This window comes from Danio rerio, chromosome 5 (genome assembly GCF_049306965.1).
Source record: "Danio rerio strain Tuebingen ecotype United States chromosome 5, GRCz12tu, whole genome shotgun sequence".
In the NCBI taxonomy this organism is placed as follows: Eukaryota; Metazoa; Chordata; class Actinopteri; order Cypriniformes; family Danionidae; genus Danio; species Danio rerio.
In genome coordinates this window covers 46,936,146-46,963,498 of record NC_133180.1, presented here as the reverse complement: position 1 = coordinate 46,963,498, position 27,353 = coordinate 46,936,146, and the positions used below count along the sequence as shown (strand labels likewise).

The following is a 27,353-nucleotide window of genomic DNA, read 5'->3' as shown; positions in this document are numbered from 1 at the left end:
CTGTGTCTTTTTTTTTCAATTGCAATATTTTTGCCATATACACACACTCGTAGTTCCATGACAACAATTATGTGGATTTTGAATGACTTGAGGATTAGTAAATTATAACATCACCAACATGGTCCATAAGAATATGTTTACAGAGGGCAGGTTTGGTTTGATTAAAACAATTCTGGTGCAACTTTTCTATTAGTGAGCTTCATGTGCATAGGTGTAAACACTGCTACGGTATATAAACTCTGAAACACACAAAAAAGTTAACCAAGACCTCTGAAAAGACTGACCTCAGTCTGCTGAGGTTATATTGAATTATTAACACAACAAAGACATCTTAAAGACTCTAAAGCAGGATATGATATCACAAAACGCAATCCTAAAAAGGGAACAAAATGTTTAGGACATTGGAGTCACAAGGCTCATTTCAGTTCATCGCAAATATGTTTAAACTTTTGGTTCGGTGATCCAGGACTAAAAACACCATTCATTTTTTTTCTCCGGAAAAAAGTACCAAGAGAACCAAACGACAGTAAACTCTAAACAGATTTAAAAATGAGTTCCAAAATATGGAAGTTTACACTACGATAGCAAATAGAAAAAAGACTCAGTGTTTCAACATCAACAGAAGCTGCAGAAAGTTCTCATTCAGACGGGTGACACTGCAGCATCTCTGTACTAAATTACCACTGCACCACTGTGTCTGCTGGAGAGCAGCCATTACCTTATTCACCGAGAGATGTTCAGTGTTTAACATGACACAATTGGTCTAGTTTTAGACAGCAGGCTCAAAATATCTGCCTGTATTAAGCATTGATCTCTGAATAAGACCTTTTTATGTATAACACAGATGCATTGTTGATCAAAAGTTACAGTACATCTGTTAAAATGTATCACATTCAAGCTGTCCTTTAAATTTATATTTATCAAATAATTATAAAAAATGGTTTCCACCAAAATATTTAGCAGGACAGCAGTTTACTAAATTGCTAATAACAGAAAACATTAACTTAGTCACCATATCAGTAAGGGTGCTCCAATCGATCGGTGACTGATCACAATTAGCCGATAATCTATTGGTGGAGTTTGATTGACGGTCTCCACAAAGGCCAATTCAGAAGGGCTGATCAGATAATGCAAAACTCGCAAGACATTTTATTTACATGATGCAAGAACAGGGGCTGTTTCTCAATATGCATGATTTAGTAATCTTGCGTCCTCGTGTTCTCATGCAGCTTCATCATCAGCTGCCAAAGGTCAGTCCCAAAACTTAAGACCGCAAAAACGGAGGATGTGTGAAAGTTCCCGGATCTGTTCTTGATATCGAGGACGCATCGATGCAGACTTGATCGAAAAACTCAGTCCCAGAAGTCATTGCGGCTGAATAAAGGAGGTGGGAAGCGCAGCATTTTATATTTACTATTAAAGTTCAGAGATATAACTTATTTATCCTTACTTTCCCTAAATGAGACCTTAAAAGTAAGCATTACCATGAAAATCTTAATAAGGCATTATTTAAGGCATAAACACATTAAGCTTGTTTATTTGCTGAAATTCCAATTAAAATTAGTTTGTTTTGTACAACATTTATTTGTAAGGTTTTTATGCATAGTATATATATATATATATATATATATATATATATATATATATATATATATATATATATATATATATATATATATATACATTTAATAAAAATGGGCAATAAAATTACAAATAAAAATAAATCGTTGTATAAATGTAGTAATGTTTAAATCATTTTCCATTAAAAATTCCCGAAGGTTATGTGACCATCAGGAACAACCAGGGAAGAACACAGCATCTCATTTCTCAGAGGATGCGTTCTCTTTTCTCGTGGTCCCCCAAGTTCGTTCTTCTGAGTACGAACTGTAACTAAGCGACAGTGCACGTGGGCCTCAGGCTTAAGGCATAAGCCACTTTCACACAGTGATACCCATAAATATCCAGAAAATTGCTGGAATCACTTAACCAGTAGATTCAAAAAAAGTTTTGTTTACATAGGCAAGGGCGTTACAGAATTTTTCCGCAAAAGACCGTTCACACATCCCTTGCAAAATACCAATAAATTCTGACATCATTAACCAGAAATTAACTCTAAACGGTTGTGCTTGTAATTGTAAACATTTGACTACATTACAAACTCTGTGGATGAATAAGTATAGTGAACAACTTCGATGAAAACATATAGAGGAACACTTTAGCATGTCGAGAAGTAATAATAATATGTGTGTGTGCTGGCGCTCAACGGCTGCTTCATGTGCACATGCGTCAAGCAACTAAAGCAGAGCTTGAAAGGAAAACAAACAGCGGTTTATGATAAGCATTTTATCGTTACTTTTTTACACAGTTGGCATTAAGAAGGAACATAAGAAAAACACATCTAGAAAAATATTCAAAGGCTTTTATTTTATAAACCGAATGGATAAGAATGTGTCTGAATGTTCTAATTGGCTGAAGTGCACGTCTCACATCAGCATGTTTTAGTCATGACTCGCTTTTTCCGGCAATCTTCCTTCTGTTCACACAGAGCAGCAAATTACCAGTAATGTTACAACTTCTCTTTCCGGAATTTACCTGTATTTTTAAAAAGGGCCCGTTCACACATTGTTGGTAATTTTCCGGAAAGGTCTGTATGTGTGAAAGGGGCTATGGTGTAGGAAACACTCATATAACATTTAAAATTGCGTTTTTACACTTTACATTGTGTAAACGGCAGATGTTCCTCTTAGAAGGACAAAAACCCAAACATGTAATCGGTGATCGGTATCGGCTGATATGGCTTTAGGTGATCGGTGATCGGAGCAACTCTATAAATCAGTTATTCTAAAAGAAACTTACAAATTTTAAAGTCATATTTTATAATAATACTGCTATTTGATCAAATAGATGAAGCCATGTAAGAGACATTAAATTAAGACATTAGGTACATTGCAAGCAACTCTTTCCAACCTTAAAACATATGATCAAACCTAAAACTTTTCATCTTTGATAAATTCTCCTATATAAAAGCACCTATTTTAAAACATTTCTATATTTCTTTTGATCCCTGCAGTGTTTCAATCTAGCAGCAAATGCTTCAGCTGATGGCCGTATCTGATCTCAGAGGCCAGTAGCTGCCCTGGCAGTCACGGCCGGCCATGTGCGATTATGTCTTAAAAGCCATTGACAGAGTAAGGACAAAGAGAAAGAGAGAGCATGAAAGAGAGGGAAGCAGAGCATGCCACGCAATGCCCTCCGGGCTCTCTAGATGAGTGCGTAAGTGAAGGAAACGCAGGATAAAAAAAAAGAAGACAGAGAGATGCTCAGACTTGATTAAACTGATAAAACATATAAGAATGTCAATTGATATGACTATTAGTGACCTTAAACTAGGTCAAAGAGCACTGGTTGATTGTTTAAATAGCAATTACTTGCTATTTCCAATTGTAATAACAACAGAGAATTGTAAAAACTGATTATATATATATATATATATATATATATATATATATATATATATGCAATATCTGTCAACATACATTCTCAATTTCAAAAAATTCAAAAAAGTTGATAATTTTTGTAAAATATGTTGAAATTTTGCACAGAGTCCAAAAGATGTAAAGATTTCCTTGCACTTTGCAAATTATTAACAGATTTTGACATCTCTAACACTTCAAAAAAATTGGATAAATGCAAAACAAAAGTAAAAAATAAAATTATCCAAGTGAAACCGATCTGAAATGGTTACATGACGGTTTAAAAAGAAGCAGCTCTTTGCAAACAAAACTGGATCCTGATAAGTATTATGCCAAAAATCATGGGAGAATTGTCAAACAATTTAAAAAAATCACATTTCTCAAGGCAAAATTATGTAGTTTAAAAAAAAAAAGAGAATCAAACATCTACAAGCAAAAACTGTTGAGAAGCTGAAGTCTTATTGTTTCAGATTTTGACTGGAAAGCTGTAATAATGAGTAAGTCTATCCTGAATTTCTAAACAAAAAAGGGGATTAAAAAGAAAGTTGATGCAGCACCACTTTAAGGTCCCAATATTGTCAGGACTCTGCCCCTTCGGTCTTGTTAATTCTTGTTTTTGTGGCAGAGTCCAGGCACTGGTCATGTCTTGTCAGATTTGTCTATTGTCATTGTTTGAAACACGTTGTCTCGAGTGAGTCATGCGTTCTTGTTTTTGTAGCTAGCACACGTGCTCCTTAGGAGGCTTAGTTTGAGCGTGTTCTCCTGTCGTTGTGCTTTTTGTTTTGCTAACAGTATGGTGTTTCGTTCTCAGTGCTCCAGTCTTGTTGGTTTCAGTTTTGGTTGGCGCTGAGCACTTAGTAGATGTTTTATTTATTGTGTACTCGTGTCTTGTGTTCTGTCTGTGTTGCCGTTGTTTGTCTACACTTGGCCACGTGCTGTTGTGTCTCATGTGAACACACGGTTAATGGGTTCTCTCACTTGCTGCATGTTTTAGTCCTGTTTTACGTGAGCACATGGCTTGTTTTATGTGTTTGTACCATGTGCTCCTGTCTGTTGTCTAGTCTCCCCCTCCTTGTCATCCAATTATTAGTTTATTCTGTTCACTTGTTTGTTTGTTAATTTGTTCTCCTTACAGCCCCCTCTTGTCTGCTGTCCTGTGCCAGTAGGTTATCGTATCCAGTCTAGTCTGTCCTGACCTGCTTAGCCCTGATCCTTGCCAGCCAAGTTTGTTTTCTGTTTGTCTGTTGTTTTTGTTTTCTTTTGTTTTATTTTTTTGCTTTTGTCCAGCATTTGAGTCCTTGATCCTTTACCTCCCACCCACCGTAACAAATATACTTCAACTGAAATTAAAAAACAAACTGAAAGGATATAATTTCGAACAAAAGTTGCAGCAGAAACAGCTCACCAAATCAAACATTTGGGGAGAGTTTGTTTTGGCTCCAAACCACATTTGAGCTACCATTGGTTTGTGTCGATTACACAGCCGCTACGCATGGTAGGGAATTCCAATTTCTTTGACGTGGTCAGACAGGAGAACAACATCCAACCAAACAACACCAAGTTTGCCACATGAATAAACTTGGATGAGAAGCAGAGCTAAGTATACTGTAGGTGTTGTAAATGAGGGCGATGCCAACCCTCTTGTGCACCACCAGAGGGAACCATCGCCAGAATTCTGATTCGACTCACGGACTCAAAATCCCATAAGCCCTGCTACCTGGCACTGATTACGGTCCAGGTGCAACTCATCAGCTCTCGTGTATATATACCACACTCACGCTCCGGTTCTTTGCGAAGTCTTGATTTGCCTGGCTGTCATTTCTGAGCGTTCCATACTCCCTGCTTCGGACTGATCTGTGTTTCTGACCCTGTGCTTGTTCTACGATTACGAAAGACATCTGCCTGCCCCTGATCTCCAGCCTGTTATTCTGTCCAGTAAGATATCTGCCTGCCCTTGAACTTTTGCCTGTCCCACGTTCTGTTTCCTGGATTGCCCCTTTGTGTTTGTTTGTATGTGTGCTCTTAATAAAGCTTGCAAATGGATTCAATGCCTTCTGACTCATCACAACAGAAGACTTCGCCACTACAGAATCCAGCAGCTTTAGCACAAGTCTCGACTGAACTTTCCGCTCAAGCCACTCAGCTAGCCACCCATCATCAACAACTCACCCATCTAACTTCTCTCACGGAGGAACTGGTGAGAGCTATGCAGCAACTCCGTCATCCGAATCCTGCAGTTACCCCGCCTGCTACCATGACAGCTTCTCAACCAACGCATGTCTCCAATGCTCCGGCTACCGTAAGTCCCCGATTAGCTTTTCCTGAAAAGTTTGATGGGTCACCTTCTCGCTGCAAAGGCTTCTTATTGCAATGCAAACTATTTGTTAACCAACAACCTGCATTATATCCCACTGATTCTAGTCGGGTGGCTTTTGTATGCAACCTATTAACGGGGAAAGCGCTGGAATGGGCTACAGCGATATGGAAGGAGGAGGAATGTAACTATCCCACATTTGAAACTTTTCTCAAGCAATTTCGGGAAGTGTTCGAGCACCCAGCAGATGGGAGAAGCCCCGGTGAGCAGTTACTTTCTCTTACACAGGGGCGTAACACAGCTGCAGAATATGCCCTGTCATTTCGCACTCTCGCCGCTCAAACTAACTGGGTTGAGGATACACTGAAGACACTATTCAGACGGGGTCTGAATACCAATCTACAATCTGAATTGGCTTGCCGTGACGAAGGAAAGAAATTGAACGAACTCATTGAACTTACCATCCGTCTTGATCATCTGATTCGCAGCCGTAGAAATCCTCACTCACAGCTCCATGTTTCAAGTGACACGCCCCCTGATGAACCCATGCAACTGGGTTTCACCCGTCTCACCCATGAAGAAAGAATGCATCGATTGCAAAATCATCTATGCCTGTACTGCGGTCAATCAGGGCACAGGAAATCCACCTGCAGCGTACGACCTCAGACACCAGTTCAATCGGTGAGTCCTTCCCATGTTCCTGCACTTTTCAGTGTACTGATTCCTGTAATTATTAAATTTGATAAAAGAATGATTAATACTACGGCTCTTGTCGACTCTGGATCTGCCGGAAACTTTATATCTAAGAAATTTGCTTTATGTCACGAACTATCTCTCAGCTCATATGATTCCTGTCTTGCAGTGGAAGCACTAGACGGTCGTCCTGTGGGTGAAGGACGCATCCGTATGATTACGAATAAGCTACAGTTACAAGTTGGTGTTCTACACATTGAAGAAATGCAATTTTACATTATTGATTCAGTTAATCATCCACTGGTGTTGGGACTGCCCTGGTTAAGGCGACATGATCCTCATATCTCCTGGAGGGACGGACAGATATTGCAGTGGAGTGAGTCATGCATGAAACAGTGCATCCAGCCCATTCACAAAATTCCATTACGAACCACCAATGTGTTACCTGAACTCGTTGATGAACTAATCCCCATTGAGTACCATGACTTACATGAAGCTTTTAGCAAACAAAAAGCTACTCAACTTCCCCCACATCGACCAAGTGATTGTGCTATTGAGTTAATTCCAGGTTCAAGTCCTCCAACGGGTCGAATATTCCCTCTGTCACAACCTGAGCACAAGGCAATGTCTGAATATATCGACGAGGAATTGGCCAAGGGTTTCATCCGACCTTCTACATCTCCTGCTTCAGCTGGATTCTTCTTTGTAAAGAAGAAAGATGGCAGTTTACGTCCCTGTATTGATTACCGAGGGCTCAATGAAATCACCGTAAAATTCCGCTATCCATTACCCCTCGTACCTCCTGCCCTGGAACAATTAAGAAAGGCTAGATATTATACCAAGCTTGATCTTCGCAGTGCATATAACCTTGTCAGAATCCGTGCTGGTGACGAGTGGAAGACCGCGTTTTCCACCACTAGGGGGCACTATGAGTACACGGTAATGCCCTTCGGCCTGTCAAACTGTCCATCCGTGTTCCAATCTTTTATGAACGATGTCTTTCGGGATATGCTGGATCGCTGGGTCATCATTTACATCGACGACATCCTCATATATTCAAACACGATGAAGGAACATGTTGAACATGTACGTATGGTGTTGCAACGCATGATTCAACATCGTCTGTACGCCAAATTAGAGAAGTGTGAATTTCACCAGACACAGATCGCCTTTTTGGGATACGTCATCAGTGCAGAAGGGATTACCATGGATGATACGAAGGTACAGGCAGTTCAACGATGGCCGTTACCCCAGAATCTCAAGGAGTTGCAGCGATTTCTAGGTTTTGCCAACTTCTATAGACGGTTTATCAGAGGCTTTAGTTCAATAGCCGCACCATTAACAGCCATGACCAAACGAAATTCCCACAAACTATCCTGGTCCTCTGAAGCACGCCAAGCATTTAGCGATCTGAAGACTCAATTCACCACAGCTCCTATTCTCCGTCATCCCAACCCAGACCTACCTTTCATTGTGGAAGTGGATGCATCCAACACAGGAGTCGGTGCTGTGTTATCTCAACGTCAGGGTCAACCATCCAAAATGTATCCATGTGCCTTCTTCTCCCGTAAATTGACCAGCGCAGAACGAAACTATGATGTGGGAAATCGCGAATTACTGGCAATGAAATTAGCCCTGGAAGAATGGAGACACTGGCTGGAGGGGGCTAGTCAGCAAGTCACCATATTAACTGACCACAAGAATCTGGAATATCTTCGCTCAGCCAAACGTCTAAATCCCAGACAAGCTCGTTGGGCTTTGTTCTTCACCAGATTCGACTTCATTGTCACCTATAGACCAGGGAGTAAAAATAGTAAGGCAGATGCACTATCCAGGCTATCAGAGGATAAAACCCCAATTAGTGATGAAACCATTATTCCTACGAACTTACTAGTGGCTCCAGTACAGTGGGACATACTTACCGAGATCCAAGAGGCCAACCGAGAAAACAACCCTCCAGTAGACTGTCCGAATCACCTGATTTTTGTACCCAATAACATACGTACCAGATTACTGACCCATATTCATGACACTCCCAGTTCGGGGCATCCAGGCATCACTGCAACTTTGGAGTTAGTCAAAGCCCGTTTCCGGTGGCCGTCCCTCACGAAGGATGTAATTAATTATGTTCAGAAATGTAAAATTTGCCAAAGCACGAAGGCATCTCACCAAACCCCTGCTGGCCTGTTACAACCGCTACCGGTTCCGCAACGGCCCTGGTCCCATATAGCGGTGGACTTCATTACGGATCTCCCTGTTTCCCAGAACAACACAGTCATTCTCACGGTGGTTGATCGTTTCTCCAAGGCTTGTCGCCTAATACCGTTGCCCAAATTGCCCTCTGCCTTTGAAACCGCAGAAGCCCTGTGCAATCATGTATTTCGAATGTTTGGCTTACCTGATGATATCGTCTCAGACAGGGGATCCCAATTCACTTCCCGGGTATGGTCCGCTCTCTGTAAAAATCTAAATATTAATGTTAGTCTCACCTCAGGGTACCATCCTCAATCCAACGGCCAAACTGAACGTATGAATCAAGAAGTCATTCGATTTCTACGTTCCTACTGTCATCAGCAACAGCACGACTGGAGTCGCTATCTGATGTGGGCAGAATATGCACAAAATTCATTAATAAAGCCAGCCACGGGTATTACGCCATTCAAATGTATTCTTGGCTACCAACCACCCCTGTTTCCATGGTCCGGAGAACCCACTGAGTTACCTGCTGTCACGGATTGGCTGCAGCGGAGTGAGGATGTCTGGAACCAGGCTCACAGACATCTCATGAGGGCAGTCAGGAGGAGAGAGATTCAGGCGAACCGTCACCGACGCCAGGGACCCACGTATCAACCGGGGCAGTGGGTGTGGTTGTTGACACGAGACCTTCGTCTGAGATTGCCCTGCCGCAAACTCAGTCCCAGGTATGTAGGGCCATTCAAAATTGTACGCCAGATTACTCCAGTGTCTTTTCGCTTAGCCTTGCCTAATCATTATCGTATTTCTCCTACTTTCCACATGTCATTACTCAAACCCGCTGGTGGTCCACGAGAGGAGGCGGTTGAGGAGGAATCGGAAACCAGGACCCCTCCACCTGTCATGATCGAGGGCGAGGAAGCTTACCTCGTTCGAGAAGTGCTGGACTCTCGACGTCGGGGTGGCGCCCTCCAATATCTGGTGGACTGGGAAGGGTACGGTCCAGAGGAACGGTCCTGGGTGAATGCTAGAGATATTCTAGACCCAACTCTCACGGAAGAGTTTCATCAAAGGTTCCCAGAGAAACCAGCCCCCCGACAGCGCGGTAGACCCCGGCGTCAGGTGCCTTCTCGCTTCAGGAGCCGCTCGCAGGAGGGGGGTTCTGTTGTAAATGAGGGCGATGCCAACCCTCTTGTGCACCACCAGAGGGAACCATCGCCAGAATTCTGATTCGACTCACGGACTCAAAATCCCATAAGCCCTGCTACCTGGCACTGATTACGGTCCAGGTGCAACTCATCAGCTCTCGTGTATATATACCACACTCACGCTCCGGTTCTTTGCGAAGTCTTGATTTGCCTGGCTGTCATTTCTGAGCGTTCCATACTCCCTGCTTCGGACTGATCTGTGTTTCTGACCCTGTGCTTGTTCTACGATTACGAAAGACATCTGCCTGCCCCTGATCTCCAGCCTGTTATTCTGTCCAGTAAGATATCTGCCTGCCCTTGAACTTTTGCCTGTCCCACGTTCTGTTTCCTGGATTGCCCCTTTGTGTTTGTTTGTATGTGTGCTCTTAATAAAGCTTGCAAATGGATTCAATGCCTTCTGACTCATCACAACAGTAGGCTAAGTGTAGTTCTTAGGCATGTCCTATTTAGAAAATAGTAACTGTTCATTTTCCATCGCTCTTACTGTAGTACATAATGCAACTACAAATTAGACAAGTGGAGTGGAGTGTTCCTTTGATAAATTATTACAGCTCAATCAATGTGATGTGTCTAATTGTTTAGTTTTATGAAAACTATCTGAGTAATAGGCAGGATAATGCATATTTAGAATATTTTTATAACCAATAAGCCTGTCAGATAAGATTTTATTCTGCAAGAATAACCACCTAGATGTACTTTATTCCTTACTTGTGAAAAATCTATATTATAATCAATGTATCTGCACCTGTATGATTGCTCTGGAAAAAATTCAAGACTCAGAGGGAGTCAGACTCTGGACAGAAAGCTTCTTTTAAAGTTTTCTTTTCACATTGGCAGCACTTTTTGGAGTCTGTAGCGAATAGAAAACAGTGCAATAAAAACAATTGCTTCTCGTCTGGTAAGCCTAGAGACGATCGCATGCCAGATGTTTTACGAAACTGTTCTTATTTCATTGTTATGTTTAGAGGGTAAATACAAGCAGCCTGAATGAAACATTTACAACCCCACCTACTGCAATGAGGGGATTGTAGTCCCCTCATTGTGTAAAAAATTGTGTCACTCACATTTTTCTGAACTAAACTTCTAAAAGAACTAAACTTTTTGCCCTTAAACGAAGAATGAACAAGATTTTCATTTGAAGTGTATCAGGACTGTTAAGCATGTATCCAACAAAGGCTCATTCTGAAAACGTAGTCCCATGGACGTTTCTGGAGATCGCAAATTATGTAGCCAGATGTACGTATGGCTGCATTTCATTTTTTTTTTGAGAACGCTACGGGGTGGTATGACGACGTTGTTTTGGTGATTACTGGCCTACGGCTTTCCTCCATGTGGAGGGCTTTCCCGCCGCAACCTGTTTGTCCAGTTAGCCTGTCTGTACGTCGGCGGGCTTGAGATGCAGAGAGGAAGTGACCACGATGAACAGGTTCAAGTCCAGGGAAGAGCAGTTCCAGAAATCAGGTAAGACAAAAACAGAATCTAAAAAATAAAATGAACGAGTAAATAACAGGGTGAGAATGTGGTAAAATCCGGAAACGTGGTAAAAGTCAGACGAGGGCTTTTCTTTATCTGGATGGCTTTTGTAAACCGTCGGTTGGCTTTAGGGAAGTAAGCAGGCAGGCGGGTCAATCTGTAAAATTGGTTGGGTTTAGAAAAGGAGGAGGCTGGGTCGATCGATTTTCCGGTCGCCCAGTCAATCATTCAGTCATTCAGTCGGTTGACAGCGGCCTCTGGTGGGTTCATGTGAGAACAGTGCGGGCGCGAAAGACACTTGTGAGATGTGACATTTGAGATGTGAAAAAGTGTACACAGCAGCCTCTCGTGGATTTGTGAAAACAAAAACTGCAAAAAGATGTACCTTCCGGGACGCATTTCACGGTCTCCAGAAACGTCCATGGTACTGCGTTTTCAGAATGAGCCTGGGGTGCAAATGTCTGTTGCAGCTTTTTTGCAGTTTTGCAGCCATTAAAATTAAAAAGTCCCACTTTATATTAAGTGTCCTTAACTACTATGTACTTACATCAAAAAATAAATACAATGTACTTACTGTGTTATTGATGTATTTGAGAACACTTGTGGTGCTTTTGAGTTGGGATAGAGGTTGGGTTATGGACAGGTTTGGTGGCATGGGTAGGTTTAAGGGTGGGTTAAGGTGTAAGGGATGGTCAACAGTGTATTTACAAATGTAATTACAAAAGTTAATTACAGATGTAATTACATACATGTATTTAATCAAGCACGTTCACAGTAAATACAAGTATTTACACAATAAGTATATTGTAACAAACTACTAATTCCTGTGTGAGTACATATTAGTTAAGGCCACTTAATATAAAGTGGGACCAATTAAAAATTGTTTATATTTTCAAAATACTGTTTATTTGGTCACTAAAAACATAGGCAATATTTGCTGCATGCTTTTTAAAACAGGTTAAAGAGAATTAATAAATTGGGTAACACTTTATTTTGATGGTCCACTTGAGTACTAGTAGACTGTCTGAATAATTTCTGCTGATACTGCTCCCACATAAGACATTTAACTGACTATAAGAAACTTTGCAAGTACATGTCAACTTACACCAACCTTAACCCCAAACTAACAGTCTACTTATAATCTAATTGTAATTAGTTGCAATGTAGATTGCAATGTAACTTAAATTCAACAAACGAACCATGTGATCATAAATTGCATCTTATTTTCTTGCATTATACAAACTTTTTTTGGACTTGAGGTTGTAGATTGGATAAAAGCATCTATATCAAATCCATGAAATCCATATTAACAAATCAATGCTTACCCAGCCATCCAGAGCTTGAATCAGGCACACACATATCCGTCTCGGCACTGGGAAGAACGAAGCCCACAACGAAGACCTCCACGCCATCTGACATGAGCGCCAGCCCCAGCGTGAAGAAGAGCTGCCACTGAAACCTGCCATGTCCACACTCCTGAATGATGAGCTCGTACTGCTGCGCCAGCTCCTCCTCATCCGCCTGTCTCTCGTTCTCCAGCTCTCTCCGGTCCTTTAGGCCATCCGACAGTGGCTGTCCCAGAGCCACCTGCCCGTCTCTGGCTTTTGCATCAGACGGGATCCCCTGGTACTCCCCTTCGTATATCTCATCCTCATCGTCGTGGCCTTCGGTAGCATCGCTGGATCCCTCTTCATCATTAGCCTGGTGGCTGGTGTAGTTGCCATCTGGCTGGCTGTAGTAGTCGTCGTCTTCATCCTGGAAGCGCTGGTAGGCTCGATTTTGGGAGTATTCGTCTGAGGCTCGATCCACAACTTTGTTGACTTTCTTGACGGCTTGTTTTTTGGCCACCTTAGCAATGTCTCTGGCCCCCTTCATGAGGGAAGACGTGTCCTGTGGAGCTGTTTCATCCATGATTTTGAAAAGGGAAAAAAAGGGAAGAGGTCTGCCGTCACCACTGTAGAAGAGCTTTTGCCTTTATGGCGCTCAAGAGGCTGGAAAAAAAAGAAGTTATACGAAGAGGTTATTAAACACACATAAATCATCACATAAAAATATAACTATAAAGTACAATAACTTGCTCCAGGATCTATCTGGTGCCTGGTTAATGTTTATGGATGAAAATCGTCTAATTTTCCATAGCTATTTATGGTCATTGTTAAAGCGCACAAAATGTATCCCTATTTTGATAAGATTTAATAAAGTATTTTGTGTCTCCAGAATGTGTCTGTAAAGTTTCAGCTCAAAAGACCCATCAGATTATTTATTAAACCTTTCATAATATTAGAACTATCTGCTCTGAACACAATGTAGCTGTTTTTGTTGCCTTTAATGCTAGTTCTCCCTGCCCATCATTCCCACGTGCCTGTCAGAGTGTGCCTTAATCTCCAGCTGCGTCAGATAAACAGCACAGCGACAGACATAAAGGAAGCAGATCTGACGCAACATTTTTTGGGAAACACTACAGTAGGAACTTTGCCAATCATTATTTGATGCATTTGTTGTGAAGTTGATTAAAGACTTTCTGCAACGATGAGTCACACACCATGTCGTTACAAAGTTCAGTCACACACAGGCACACAAAGCACACGCATTTACCTTTGCACTGTTTTAGCACAGTAAATGCGACAGGATACACGTTAAAGTCTACTGCTATATGGATATCGTTATGCTAATTTACTAAATAAACCTGATTTAATGTCCACACACCAGGATTGAATTGTCTTCTATAATTGTACTGTATAATCGTTTATAATTGTACTGACATGCGGCTCTGCTGATAAAGTAATCGCTGTAATTCATTACAAACATACACTGTTTTAAAACATTTTAAACTTGTAAAACTGATTCTTTATCACATTTGATGATGATTGATGATCACAGTGAGCTGAACAGATCTTTAAATCCCGGTTGCTTTGCGTACGTCCTATCTTATTGATATGATTATCTGCGTTACTATGGACACATGTTAATATACGTTTGTCAATCAATTTGGAGGGTGGGGAAACCGCACTCCTACGTGAAGTTGCGGTGGGCCTCAAAAAGGGGGGGGGATTTGGATCCTATTTTAACATCAAGAATTTTAAAAAAAGAGACTAATTGTCTTTATATCACCCCAGTATGACTGTGGACACACTATACACACATTTCTGTCCAAACAGCTTACAAAGATGATTTTTATCATAGGTGCCCTTTTAGTTATTGGAACCCTCAGCAAACATGAGAAAGGAAGGTTATGAAAATAGTTTAGTAAAGTTTATTTTATCTTTAATTCAAAAAAATTCACTGGACTACTAAATTATGGTCATGTGTTTTATTAAAAGTACATTTATGTTTTAGTCTATAATACCAATGACAAATTGTCAATAAAAAAATGTAAATTACATAAAAGAGGTGACACATATTTGACCATTTACAAAATGTTTCCCATATTCTGTTTACTACTGTTGGTGAAAGTTCATTAGTCAAATTACTCTAGATCATTTAATGTAAATGAAACTGCATATGAGTTCTTTCAGTTGTTGTGTGTTATTTATTCATTTGTCCATTCATTTTCTTTTCGACGTAGTCCCTTTATTAATCGGGGGTCGCCATAGCAGAATGAACTGGCAACTTATAAAGCATATGTTTTACACAGCAGATGCCTTTCCAGCCACAACCCAACACTGTATGTTAGGCCCCATGTGGGACCGGTTTGTTGTGTTTTGTGATTTGCAGAGCCTGCATGATTGCCGATTGGTGGGAGGGAGAGTTGTGAGACCCATTATGTGGTGCCTATAAAGAAAGCTCAATGAGCCAGACCTCCCTACCTAGCGTTTTTTATTTATTTTAGTTTTTTTATTTATTTTAGTTTGTTTTAGATCATGAGCTCAGTTCACTACCATATACATGCTTTTCACTACTGACTTCCATTTACACTGACTTTGATTGCTTTAAATACTTTTGTTAATTATGCTTTTTGTTATTAAATCGTTTCTCTTTTCAAAGTGTCGGGTCCGTATTGTCTCTCTAATTTTACAATTTTGAGCCGGTTGTAACACTAGGAAACACCCATTCAGGTCATTCACACTACAGACAATTTAGCTTATTTAATTTACCTATAGCACATGTCTTTGGACTGTGAGGGAAACCAGAGCACCTGGAGGAAACCCACGTGAACATGGAGAGAACATGCTAACTCCAGACAGAAATGCCAACTGACCCAACCAAGGCTCAAACCAGTGTTCTTCTTACTGTGAGGCGATTGTGCCACCCACTACGCCACCATGACGCCTTGCTGTGTGGTATGCAGTTTATTTATTCAGATAGTTCCTACTTTATATATTTATCATCTCTTAGAAATAGCGCATCAGCATCATTGATCTATATAGATAGTATTATATTAGATATTATTGCAGACTAGTTCAGTAATAAGAAAGAAAGAAGAAATGCCCACATGTGTTTAGCATTTTTCTTTTTCGCAAACACAACAGTAATCTGGTAGTGTTTGCATTGCTTTGGCTTTTTCTGGGTTAATTATTGTGATCTCCTGATTGCAGCAGAGAAATACTGGGAAATGCCTGCAGACTGATGGTATTAATGGTATTAATGTAAAAAAAAAAAAAAAAGCTGTTTTGTTATCACATAGACAATAAACTAGAGAATCATTCAAACACTAGCTCTAAAGTGACATTGGTGAATTAGTAATGGATTTGCTGTTATGACGTCAGCTGCAGATGTGAATGGTGAAAGTAGTTCCTCCTACAAAAAGAATTTTTAGGATTTTTAGAATTTTGTTTGATTTTATTTCTATACACACAATTATGCTGTCCAACAGTTGAATAAATGCAATATCACATGAGTAGCAGTTTATCTTTACTGGTGGGACACTAAGGCAATGCACGCCTCCCACCAGTGCCGATATACAGCCATATCGCACTGCTACTTGTGGCATATTGCTTACATACACAATTTAAGTCAGAATTATTAGCCTCCCTGAATTGTTAGCCCCCCGTTTATTTTTTGCCCTAATTTCTGTTTAACGAAGACTTTTTCAACACATTTCTAAACATAAATTTAATGATTTTTAATAATTTAATAATAATTTAATGATAAATAATTGATTTATTTTATCTTTGCCATGATGACAGTAAAAAATATTTGACTAGATATTTTTCAAGACACTTCTATACAGCTTAAAGTGATATTTAAAGGCTTAACTAGATTAATTAGGTTAACTAGGCAGGCTAGTGTAATTAAGCAAGTTATTGTGAGGATGGTTTGTTCTGTAGACTATTGAAAAAATATAGCTTAAAGGGACTAATAATTTTGTCTTTAAAATGGTGTTCAAAAAATTAATACCTGCTTTTATTCTAGCCAAAATAAAACAAATAAGACTTTCCACAGAAAAAAAAAATATATATATTATCAGACATGCTGCACAAATTTTCTTGCTCTGTTAAACATATTTTGAAGAAATATTTAAATAAGAAAAAGATATTCAAAGGGGGGCTAATAATTCTGACTTCAACTATATATTAGATATTTAGGTAACACTTTAGTTTAAGTAACAATATTCACACTATTAACTACTGCCTTATTACTTGCCTATTATTAAGATATTATCTGTTTATTAGTACTCATAAAGTATGATCTTTTTCTACATCCCTAATCCAATACCCAAACCATACAGCTAACTATTAATAAAGCAGCTAATTAATAGTTTTATTGAGCTTATAATCTTAGTTATTGTGTTGTAGCACTAGTTGTTCATAAAATAAAGTGTGAACTATATTTATAACCACACCTTAAAACAGAAGCATCACTACATGCAAAATATTGAAATCAGTTTTGTTCTTGAGCTGTCATGTTATTTTTCCCCTGCTTGCGTCCCTCTTATCTTAACAGATATAACATGCGATTTAAAAAAATCCATCTTTTAAAATCATTGTTATTCATGTCAGCTTGCCAAATATGCTATAATATTCTTGCATATAGAAGTCGACCTGCTGATTCCCAATGCGCCGGAGAATGCGGAGGGAACAGAAACACCATATATCATCTCGACAGAGGCTATCAAGAGTGCAAGGCCTACTTTCCGTCCACTTGCGACTGATTGTACTTAAACCGCTCTGAGGTTAAGCTGTTCCTAGACCAGTAGAGCACTGAGAATGCAGCTTTTCAATTAGGAATTTTTCTTTTGTTGTTGTGAGCATACTAAAAGCGATTAGTTACTTTACTTTAAAAAACTGAGTAAACCAATTGTCCAAAAAGCAACAAGATTTTACTTTTAAAGATCAGTAAACACATTAAATTACTTTTATAATTATGCACATAGTTGAAGTCAGCTATTCTTTTATCTCCGCCATGATGACATTACATAATATTTACTAGATAGTTTTCAAGATACTCAGCTTAAAGGGCCATGACACCCCCCACTTTCGGTTAACTTCAGAATTTTTTCAAAAGATGCATGATTAATGGGCGTGGAGCTCCGCGAGCATCGGGCAGGAGTGGGCGTGGCCAGCAGGGGAGAACGTGAGCGAAAAACTGTTGTTGTCAGTTAGCCCACAAAATGAGACAAACCGTGAGGAGATGCATGAGTTTATAGTTTACAAAGTTAAAATGCAAAGAAATGAACAGTGATTTAATGCCCTGCTACATTTGTTATTCGTAATTTCATATACACATAACCACAATTTATATCATTATAAAGATAAGTGCGTTCATGTAAAGACTATAAATGAGGACTTCTCCGTCAATCCCCGTATCCAGCAGACTCAGTGCAGCAGGTCTCCTGACCTGTCTATTTTAACCATTAGCCCTGCTGGTAATCTGGAGGATTTAGGCAAACACAGCAGCACAGTGATGTGTCTGAATGTGAACGAACTCCTGATAAAAGACAGCGTCCGCTATTCTCTAATTCTCGTGCTGCTCTCCCGACAAAAATGCTAGCAGCACACACACATCTTTGCTGTATGATCGACCCTGACAGGATCGCGGGGAAAAACATGCAACAAACCCCGTAGATCATGGAAACAAAAGCATATGAGCCTTCATGAACGGCTAAATACTGTGGCGTGTCTCACAGCTCGAGCTTGACTCTGGCAGGTCTGGCAGGTCTCATGAATAATTAAGCAGATGGCTCTTCTCATAGGATAAGGAAACTCTGCTTTGAATAATAATGAGAAACCGACGCCTCATCATTGCACTTGCAGTTCTGCGCTATGTCGCCGACTTTGATCCCGCCCCAAAAATCATTTTAAACCCGGAAGCTGAAATTAGCAGACAAAAGCTCAAAATGATCCAGTTTTCCCCACAATTAAAGCTGACAGGTGCTAACATTGTCTTAACTGATGCTCAACACACACACATATGTTAATATTTAAAAAAAAAAAAGTTCTCCAGTGTGTCCTGAACCTTTAAAGTGACATTTAAAGGGTTAACTAGGCAAGTCATTGCATAATGATGGTTTGTACTGTAGACAATCTAAAAAAAAATAGCTTAAGGGGGCTGGTAATATTGAACCTCAAAAAAGTTTTTTTTTTTTTATTCTAGCGGAATTAAAACTAATAAGACTTTCTCCAGAAGAAAAGCTTTTAAAGGAAATACTGTGAGAAATTCTTTACTCTTTTTACATATGATGTGGGAATGTCCGGAGGTGCAAAAACTTTGGGAAACACTGCTGGACATTTTATTTAAAGTCACAAAAATTAGTTTCCCCAAACATCCTGTATTGTTATTATTGAATGATAACTGATAACTCTCAATTTCTCTTAAATGCAAAAGTCCATACATTTTGGTTAGCTGCCTCAACTGCTACAAAGAAAACGTTGGTACAGAGGTGGAAACCCCCTCACGATCTCTCAGTTAAGCATTGGTTACATTCACTATTGTCATCAGCACGGATCAATCATGCTAAACTGGATATTCTGACGATTGAAAAAAATCTATATATGCGACGTCAAAGAATGTCAAATTTTGGTCTAAAAACTTGGTCTAAACTACAGTTATTCTGTGTTTCCTGATGTGCATTTAACGGGGTGGGGGGATGGGGGATATATATGGGATAATAGTTCAAGGGTGAAGAATAAGCATGGGCGGAGGGGACGTATTCCCACAAATATCCACAGAATACTGAAATGTCCCACCAATAATTTAATGACCTCTAAAACAAAATAACGTTTAGCTAAAATTTTTCAGTCAGGCTTACTGTGCAAGACTCAGGTGAGGCAAAAGCAGCTACATTTCAAAGAAAAGTGTCAGTCACTTGAAGTTAAGTTCGCTACAAGTCCACGTAATAGTAAACATGGAATTAATTAAAATTGTTTAGATTTTGGCCTTCATGACAAACGAGATAAAATGGTTATTGTGTCATATCCCTCACCCTTTCCAGAAGTCTGCCTTCATTCCTTGTCAAAGGAATGAAGGCATGAAAATTTACATGATAGCAAAATCATGTAAATTTACCTTTGCACCATGATACAGGTTAGATTGAATCTTGTTTTTATTACTAATTGTATTTGATTTATTCATTAAAGTTTTTTTAAGTGTGAAATAGAACATGTGCTGTTCTGTTTGCATAGTCAGAGAAGGAAAAGCTTAAAGTCATCTTTCAGCTTAAAGTGCATGAATGGCAATATTATACTTGAAAAAAATTCTGTAAACGTAAGTCTTTTTTAAACTAATTTTTAGACAGACATTCCTTTAACTTTACATTTTAAATGTAAAGTTACATTTAAATTTTACAATTGGAGGGAGGAGGTTGGTGTCAAATTAGGCCCCCATGAAAATCAAAAGCAAATCTATGCCCTTGCAATAGCTGTTAGTATTTTTCTGTCTGATTGTAAAACTTTTATATTTTCATTTTTTTAAATAAATCTAAATACATAAATAAAATTACAAAAAAAAAAAAACTCCTTGCTCTGTTAAACATCATTTGGGAATTATTTAAAAAAGAAAAAATGACAAGAGGGCTAATATTTTTTACAGACTGTAGTTTGTTTACTTAATATTTATAAAGCAGTGAGTTACTTTTTTTAAGTAAAGTACCCTAATCACATTATACAGTGTAGTTGTACTTTTACAGAAATCACATTTTCCATTTCTATAAGAGCTGATGATCTCCATGATCTTCTGCCGTCTATCGTTTGTTAGCATCTGTCCACATTACGCAGGTAGTTTGGGGGAAGTGCTGCGTCTTGACCGAGGGGCCAATCATGCAGTTCACTGGGGCCGTCAGAGCTCTCAGACAGACACACAGTCCACATCCATTGAGTCGGCCAATAATGGATTACTCCGCAGCCTGAGCACTCAGCTTCCCAACGGCATGTGAACACAATGGAAGTGAAACAAGCCTCCCTTTTTATCCATTAGCTGTTGTAAAGTCTCATAGACCCATTCTTAAGATCAGAGGATGGAGGAGTTACGATTACATGGCGTCTCATAAGTCAGTTTGTTTACAAAATTGAACAATATTGCAGGCTGTTAAGGAATTTTGTCCAAAATGTATTTATTTATTTGTTCATGTATTTGTTTGTTTGTTTATTTGATTGTTTATTGTCCTATAAATGTTTAAAGTGAAGAGTTACCCAAAAATTAAAATTCTGTCATCATTTACCCACCCTTGTCCCAAATATGTTTGAGCTTATTGTTTTTTTGATAAACACAAAAGAAGATATTTTGAAGAATGCTGAAAGTTGGTAGCCTGTCTAATTTAGTTTTCTTACTATAGATGTCATTAACTGGTTTCCAGATTTCTTTTTAAAATATCTTAATTGAAACACAGGAAAGTCATAAAGGTTTGGAGACAATTGCGGGTGAATAAATGGTGAATACATTTTAATTTCCATGGAACTTTTCGTTCATGGAACTATTCTTTTAATTTCTACTGTACGCCCAATCAAACGGTCAGATTTGCTTCGATTGATGCTAAAGATGCTCTCAGAAACATTTTAAACCTGGAATAACATAAATCATCATGTTTGGCGCAAATTAAATAAGATCTTTCTGGGGTATTCACTCTACTCACACCTGCTCCCAAAGGATTTATATGACCTCTATGAGCTAATCAAGCCCTACAGATAAGTTGAAAATTAATCTTTGGGGGGTGGACACAGATGTCAGTCACTGGAAGCTTTTGAAGGCTTTAATTAGTGCTCCACATTACCCAAAATCCTCAAGAGACAAATGACAAAGTGAATGAAAAACCAGAGAATGCTAAATTGCATTCTGTATTTAATGCTGCTGCAGTAAGGATTTTTGTAGTATTGAATATAATATTGATTTTCACAAGTAAGGAATAAAGTACATCTAGGTGGTCATTTTGCAGAATGAAATCTTATCTAGGCTTATTGGTTGTTGCATAGGATTGTAGGGCTTTATAAAAAAATGCCTAGATATCCCTTATCCCGCCTATTACACAGATAATTGTCATAAAACTAAACAGTTAGACACATCACATTGATCTGAACTGTAATAATGTATCAAAAGAACACTCCACTCTGCTAGACTAATGTGTAGTTGCATTATGTACTACAGTAAGAGTGATGGAAAATTAAAAGTTACTATTTTCTCAATTGAACATGGCTTTACACTCTCATTTTGGCTTAAAAATCAAGGAACTTTGTTGCTGTACCATGGCTGCATCAGGTGCAATAATATTATGCAGCACTTGAAAACAGTCCCTAGCTAGCTATAATTGTGCCAGCAATTGTGCCCTTATTACTTTTTTTTTTTTTGTGTGTGTGAGCAGGATTTGAAAGGACTTTAAAAATCAGACTATGCAGTGATGTTGTTTTGAACTAATTTTAATACTAAATTATCTGAAATATGTTACACCTTAGTACAGCAGCCGTCTTAATAGTTGCAATCTAAACAACTACATTCTCGCCTAAAAAGCCTTGAAGGTACATTATGTTGTCCAACAGCTGCAATATTTGTCAAACTGTAGTGAGTTTATTAATTTCCTGGCACTCTATGTTGCAGAAGTAATACACAAGGGTAATGAGGCTGTATGAGTGCTGTTATTTTGGGACTGTTGTTAATCAGATTTGAGAACTGGACACACACACACACACACAAACATATATAAGTGTATATATAATAAATATAATAAACTTCCATACAGCTTAAAGTGACATTTAAAGGCTTAACTAGGTTAATTAGGTTAACTAGGCAGGTTAGGGTAATTAGGCAAGTTATTGTATAACGACGGTTTGTTCTGTAGACTAAACAAAGTTAGCTTAAAGGAGCTAATAATTTTGTTATTTAAAATAAGCTAAATAAGTTTTTAAAAAAATAAATCTGTATTTTTTTGTATTCTAGCCAAAATAAAACAAATAAGACTTTCTCCAGAAGAAAAAATATTTTTAGACATACTGTCAAAATGTCCTTGCTTTGTTAAACATCATTTGGGAAATATTTAAAAAAAGAAAAAAAAATCAGTTTTAATTTTTAATTCAATTTAATTTGAGCACAATACTTGCAGGAGTACTTGGTTAATGTACAGTATATATGCAAACAACACACAAAAAATCCTAGAATACCAAATTGCCATACCAAAATGTATACAAGATCAAAACGTTTTCAATGTTTTTTGTAGCAGTTTTGACTTTGAAATGCATAAACTGAAATGCAGACAAGAGGAAAGTCAAGCGCTGTGAATAAGCCAGGTTCAATCTCCTAATGGTTTGGAGAGGACATAATCACATTAAAAAAAGAACCCTTCAAGAAGGACACTGGCTAGGGCATCTTGTGCTGAGAGATTGCTTTAGGAACTGATGATATTATGGAGCAAGAGGAAAAACAAAATGTCCTGTTGGAGTGTGAATAAGCTGTCTGGAAACAAAGAAAATAATAATACCAGCATTTTCTGATTTACTTTTAGACTTAGAAATAAATTTGGCAATAAACGTTCAATTTTATGATTATATTTCAGTTATATATATTGTTTTATTTAATGATCATACTAGCATGAATATTGTTATTAATTTATTTATTAATTTATGACAAATTTATTTAAAATAAATATATTATAGGGAAAATGCCACAAATTTTAAAAATCTTTTATATTTTAAGCTGTGAAAATGAATGCCTTTTTTCTGTGTGGAATTAATGAATAAATAATAATAATAAATGAATAAATAAATTCCTAAAATATTGATTGCTATTTTCCGAGATTTAATAAATTTTAAGATTACATTTTATATGATTTGCTACTTTTCTAAATTGTATTGAAGCACACAGAAAAAAATATATATAACAACTGCTAAGAATATGTAACTCATAATATCAAATATGAATGTTCTAACACTAAACACTGTTAGCACAAGATGTTCTGTCTGAATGATGAGGCTGAAAACCAGTTTGACAGTCTCAATTCATCTGAAGGCCACATTTGGAATGATAAAAAAAAATCTGAATGAGTGTATATAATTCCAACTGACAGTGTTGATAATGTTTACACATTCAGATACTGTATGGGCAGATCCCTCTGAACATGTTTAACAGATTAATCCCACGTAATTCTGTAGTCTGTACCTAAAAGTTCATCTTGAGAGTGCATTTCCCACATCTCCAAAATCAATGATACATCAAGGTTTCCTAATATATATGAAGTATTGCCATGCACACTAAAGAGAAAAAAAATGTAGGCTTGGATTATATGAGGCTTGTCGCTCTCGATCACGACATGGCCGGCTGCTTCATTCAGCAGGTAATTCAATAAAGCCTTTTCTCAATCGGAAACAGAGCCTTCCCACCAGCATGAATGCTGTTACAGGAGCACAATCAAGTCTGAACATCAGACATGGTTCATGCAAACTAAATGCAAGAGAAACACAAAAGCTTCATCATCCCGTGGGACGTCAATCTTAAAGAACAAATTAAACTGCATTTTTACACAATGCTATAGCTTAGTTATAAATGTAAATGAATTGATCAGTGCTTAAAATGCTGTCTAATGAGGCAGAGTGGAGAAAATGAAATTTCTGAAGGCAAAGATTAAAGCCTGGTTAATGCAGCATCACAGTCTTCAAGGATATACAAACTCAGAGCTGCACTGTAGCTGAATGAGATTAAAGTGACTGAAATTAAAAGCTTCGATTTATGGGCAAACACTGGCAACAACTGACTGAATTTATTTTCTTTTGCTTTTTTTTAATTTTACAGTGTACTGGCAACCTTTTTTTTTTTTTTTTTTTTGAGAATTTACATTTTCAAAATTTATGTGGATATAATGTCAAATAAATACATGTAAAACATACATCCATACATTAGGGAACTACTAGTCTATAAAAAAGTAGAATGTGCAAATAAATATAATAGTCCCAATAGTATTATATATATATATATATATATATATACAGTTGAAGTCAGAATTATTAGCCCTCCTCCCCCCCCCCCCTAAATTATTAGACCGCTTGTTTATTTTTTCCCCAATTTATGAATTAACAGAGAAAATATTTTTTTCAACACATTTCTAAACATAATAATTTTAATAACTCATTTCTAATAACTGATTTATTTTATCTTAACATGATGACTGTAAATAATATTTGACTAGATATTTTTCAAGACACTTCTATACAGCTTAAGTGACATTTAAAGGCTTAAATAGGTTAATTAAGTTAACTAGTTAGGTAAGGGAAATTAGGCAAGTTATTGTATAACAGTGGTTTGTTCTGTAGATTATAGAGAAAATATATAGCTTAAAGGGGCTAATAATTTTGTCCCTAAAATGGTTCATAAAAAATTCAAAACTGCTTCTATTCTAGCCGAAATAAAACAAATAAGATTTTGTTGAGAAGAAAAAATATTATTAGACATACTGTGAAAATGTGCTTGCTCTGTTAAACATCATTTGGAAAATATTTAAAAAAGAAGAAAAAAAATCGAAGGGGGCTAATAATTCTGACTTCAACTGTGTGTGTGTATATATATATATATATATATATATATATATATATATATATATATATATATATATATATATATATATATATATATAATACAATAGCATTATTTAATGATAATTGAAGCGGAATGCGTTTCCACCACAGTGCTGGGTTGCAGCTATAAGGGCATCATGAATAAATGAATGAATGAATGAATGAATGAATGAATGAATGAATGTATGAATGGATGAAGCTGAACGTATAATTCAGGAGGCAAAAACACTAAAAAATAAAAAATGAGAAATTTGTTTTAAAGCACGAAGGTGTTCTTTTTGTGAAGTTAGTATTTTTTAGACAGCGGGGCAGCGCAGTGTGTACTAAATGATTAGTATGGTTCCGACTGGACCAGGAGGTCTTTCTGTGTGGAGTTTGCATGTTCTTCTCAGGGTGCTCCAGTTTTCCCCATGCATAGACATGCAGTAGCTTTTAAGTAAATTAAATAAGTAAATTGGAAGTGCTGGAAGATCATACGCTGTGTAAAACATATGCCAGAGAAATTGATGGTTCATTCCGCTGTGGCAATAAATCAGGGACTGTGTAAGTGAGTTAGCAAATGATTAAGTGAATGAGTGAGAGAGGTTTGTATGGAGAAGGAAAATGTACCCCCAATAGAATTGGCCTATAGATTAGATGGAGTGATGGTGGCACAATTGTTAGCACTGTCACCTTAAAGCAAGAAGGTCGCTGGTTCAAGACTCGACTGGGTCAGTTGTCATTTCAGTGAGGAGTTTGCATGTATTCCCGGTATAGGATAAATTGAATAAACTGAATTGGCTGTAGTGTATGTGTGTGAATGAGTGTGTGTTCAGTACTGGGTTGCAGCTGGAAGGGCATCCGCTGTGTAAAACATATGCTGCATAAGTTAGTGGTTCATTCCGTTGTGGTGACCCCTGATAAATAAAGGGACTAAGCTAAAGGAAAATGAATGAATTAATTATTTATTTATTTAATTAATTAATTAAAAGGAAGCTATTATAGTAAGCAGCATTAACATTGCCCCATAAATATAAAGCTTGTTGATTGCAGTAAACACTATTCTTAATCTGTGAAGATTTAAAAACTCTTATGAGCACGCCATGGCTCGTTTTTCAAGTCTTCTCGCCATGTTACACTAATTATGTTACCTCATGGGTATCATACCCAAGAATGAGCATTAAAAATGTAAGCATTAAAAAAAGTAATTTAGTGTCTGTGTGAGTGTCTCTGCAGTGGCCGTGTTGCCCGCGGCGGGAGATGCGCGCGCTCTGCTCTCTTCCAGCCACCGATCAGTCGCTTTCGCTCATGTCAAAACTGACTCCAGAACAGCGCTCAGTCTCTTCCTCTCATCACCGGACACCCTCCGGTAATCATACAGTAAACCACTGAACGTAATTTATTATAAACTAATGCTTAAGACTTAACGTTAGCCTGATCGATCTAAATCACTGTTAGTTACGCTAGAGTCTTTAAATTCTACAAGTCTGGAAGAAAATAACTTTTGCTTCTTGGACAACTGAGCTGTCCGACAACATAATGCTGATTTGTGCATCCTCGTCTTTTGTCTTCTGACAAACTAATATTAAAATTTGTTTTATTAGAGTACAGGCTAATGCAGCAAAATTACGAGGCGAAAGTCCGAAAGCTTTGACTCACCTTTTACGGAGCTGAGAAGATGAGATGTCGATGCTGGTTCTCCATTATGAGCCGGCCGCCGATGCTAATCAATAATCATGTATGTGTGTCCTGTTAAAACCGCGGTAACTAAAGCAAAAGCTGACAGTGTTTCAGCGCTGCTGCTGCTCTGTATCTGCAGTACTTCGAGAGAGAGAGAGAGAGAGCGAGCGAGCGAGCGAGAGAGAGAGAGAGAGAGAGAGAGAGAGAGAGAGAGAGAGAGAGAGAGAGAGAGAGAGTTGTATTAATGCTTCGGCTTTGCGCAGAGACCTGACGGAAACACCGCGTCGTGACGTTAAGAAACCCCCTCCAAGACTCCGTGCTGCTGGATTTATGACGTGACGGTGCATGTCCTACTGAAAGTCAAAATAGGGATCTCTTTGCCAAATTTGGGAAACTGGCGTGATTTAAAGGTGCA

The 27,353-nt window shown here is 38.1% G+C and overlaps 1 protein-coding gene across 2 annotated transcripts in view; it reads right to left on the bottom strand.

Annotated features, from left to right (window-relative positions):
• The window catches only part of sv2ca (synaptic vesicle glycoprotein 2Ca), a 94,071-nt gene extending 66,998 nt beyond the window's left edge, over nt 1-27,073 (bottom strand). The window contains exons 1-2 of one of the 2 annotated variants that reach the window (XM_005165242.6): nt 26,918-27,073; nt 12,680-13,345 (exon numbers count right to left, since the gene is read on the bottom strand). In XM_005165242.6, the coding sequence (XP_005165299.1) occupies nt 12,680-13,265 (586 nt within the window). In that variant the 5' untranslated portion in view covers nt 13,266-13,345; nt 26,918-27,073. Of the gene's footprint in view, nt 1-12,679; nt 13,346-26,917 lie in introns of those variants that run through there. The other variant, NM_001128339.1, reaches the window with a different exon arrangement.
• Nucleotides 27,074-27,353: the final 280 nt, after the last annotated feature.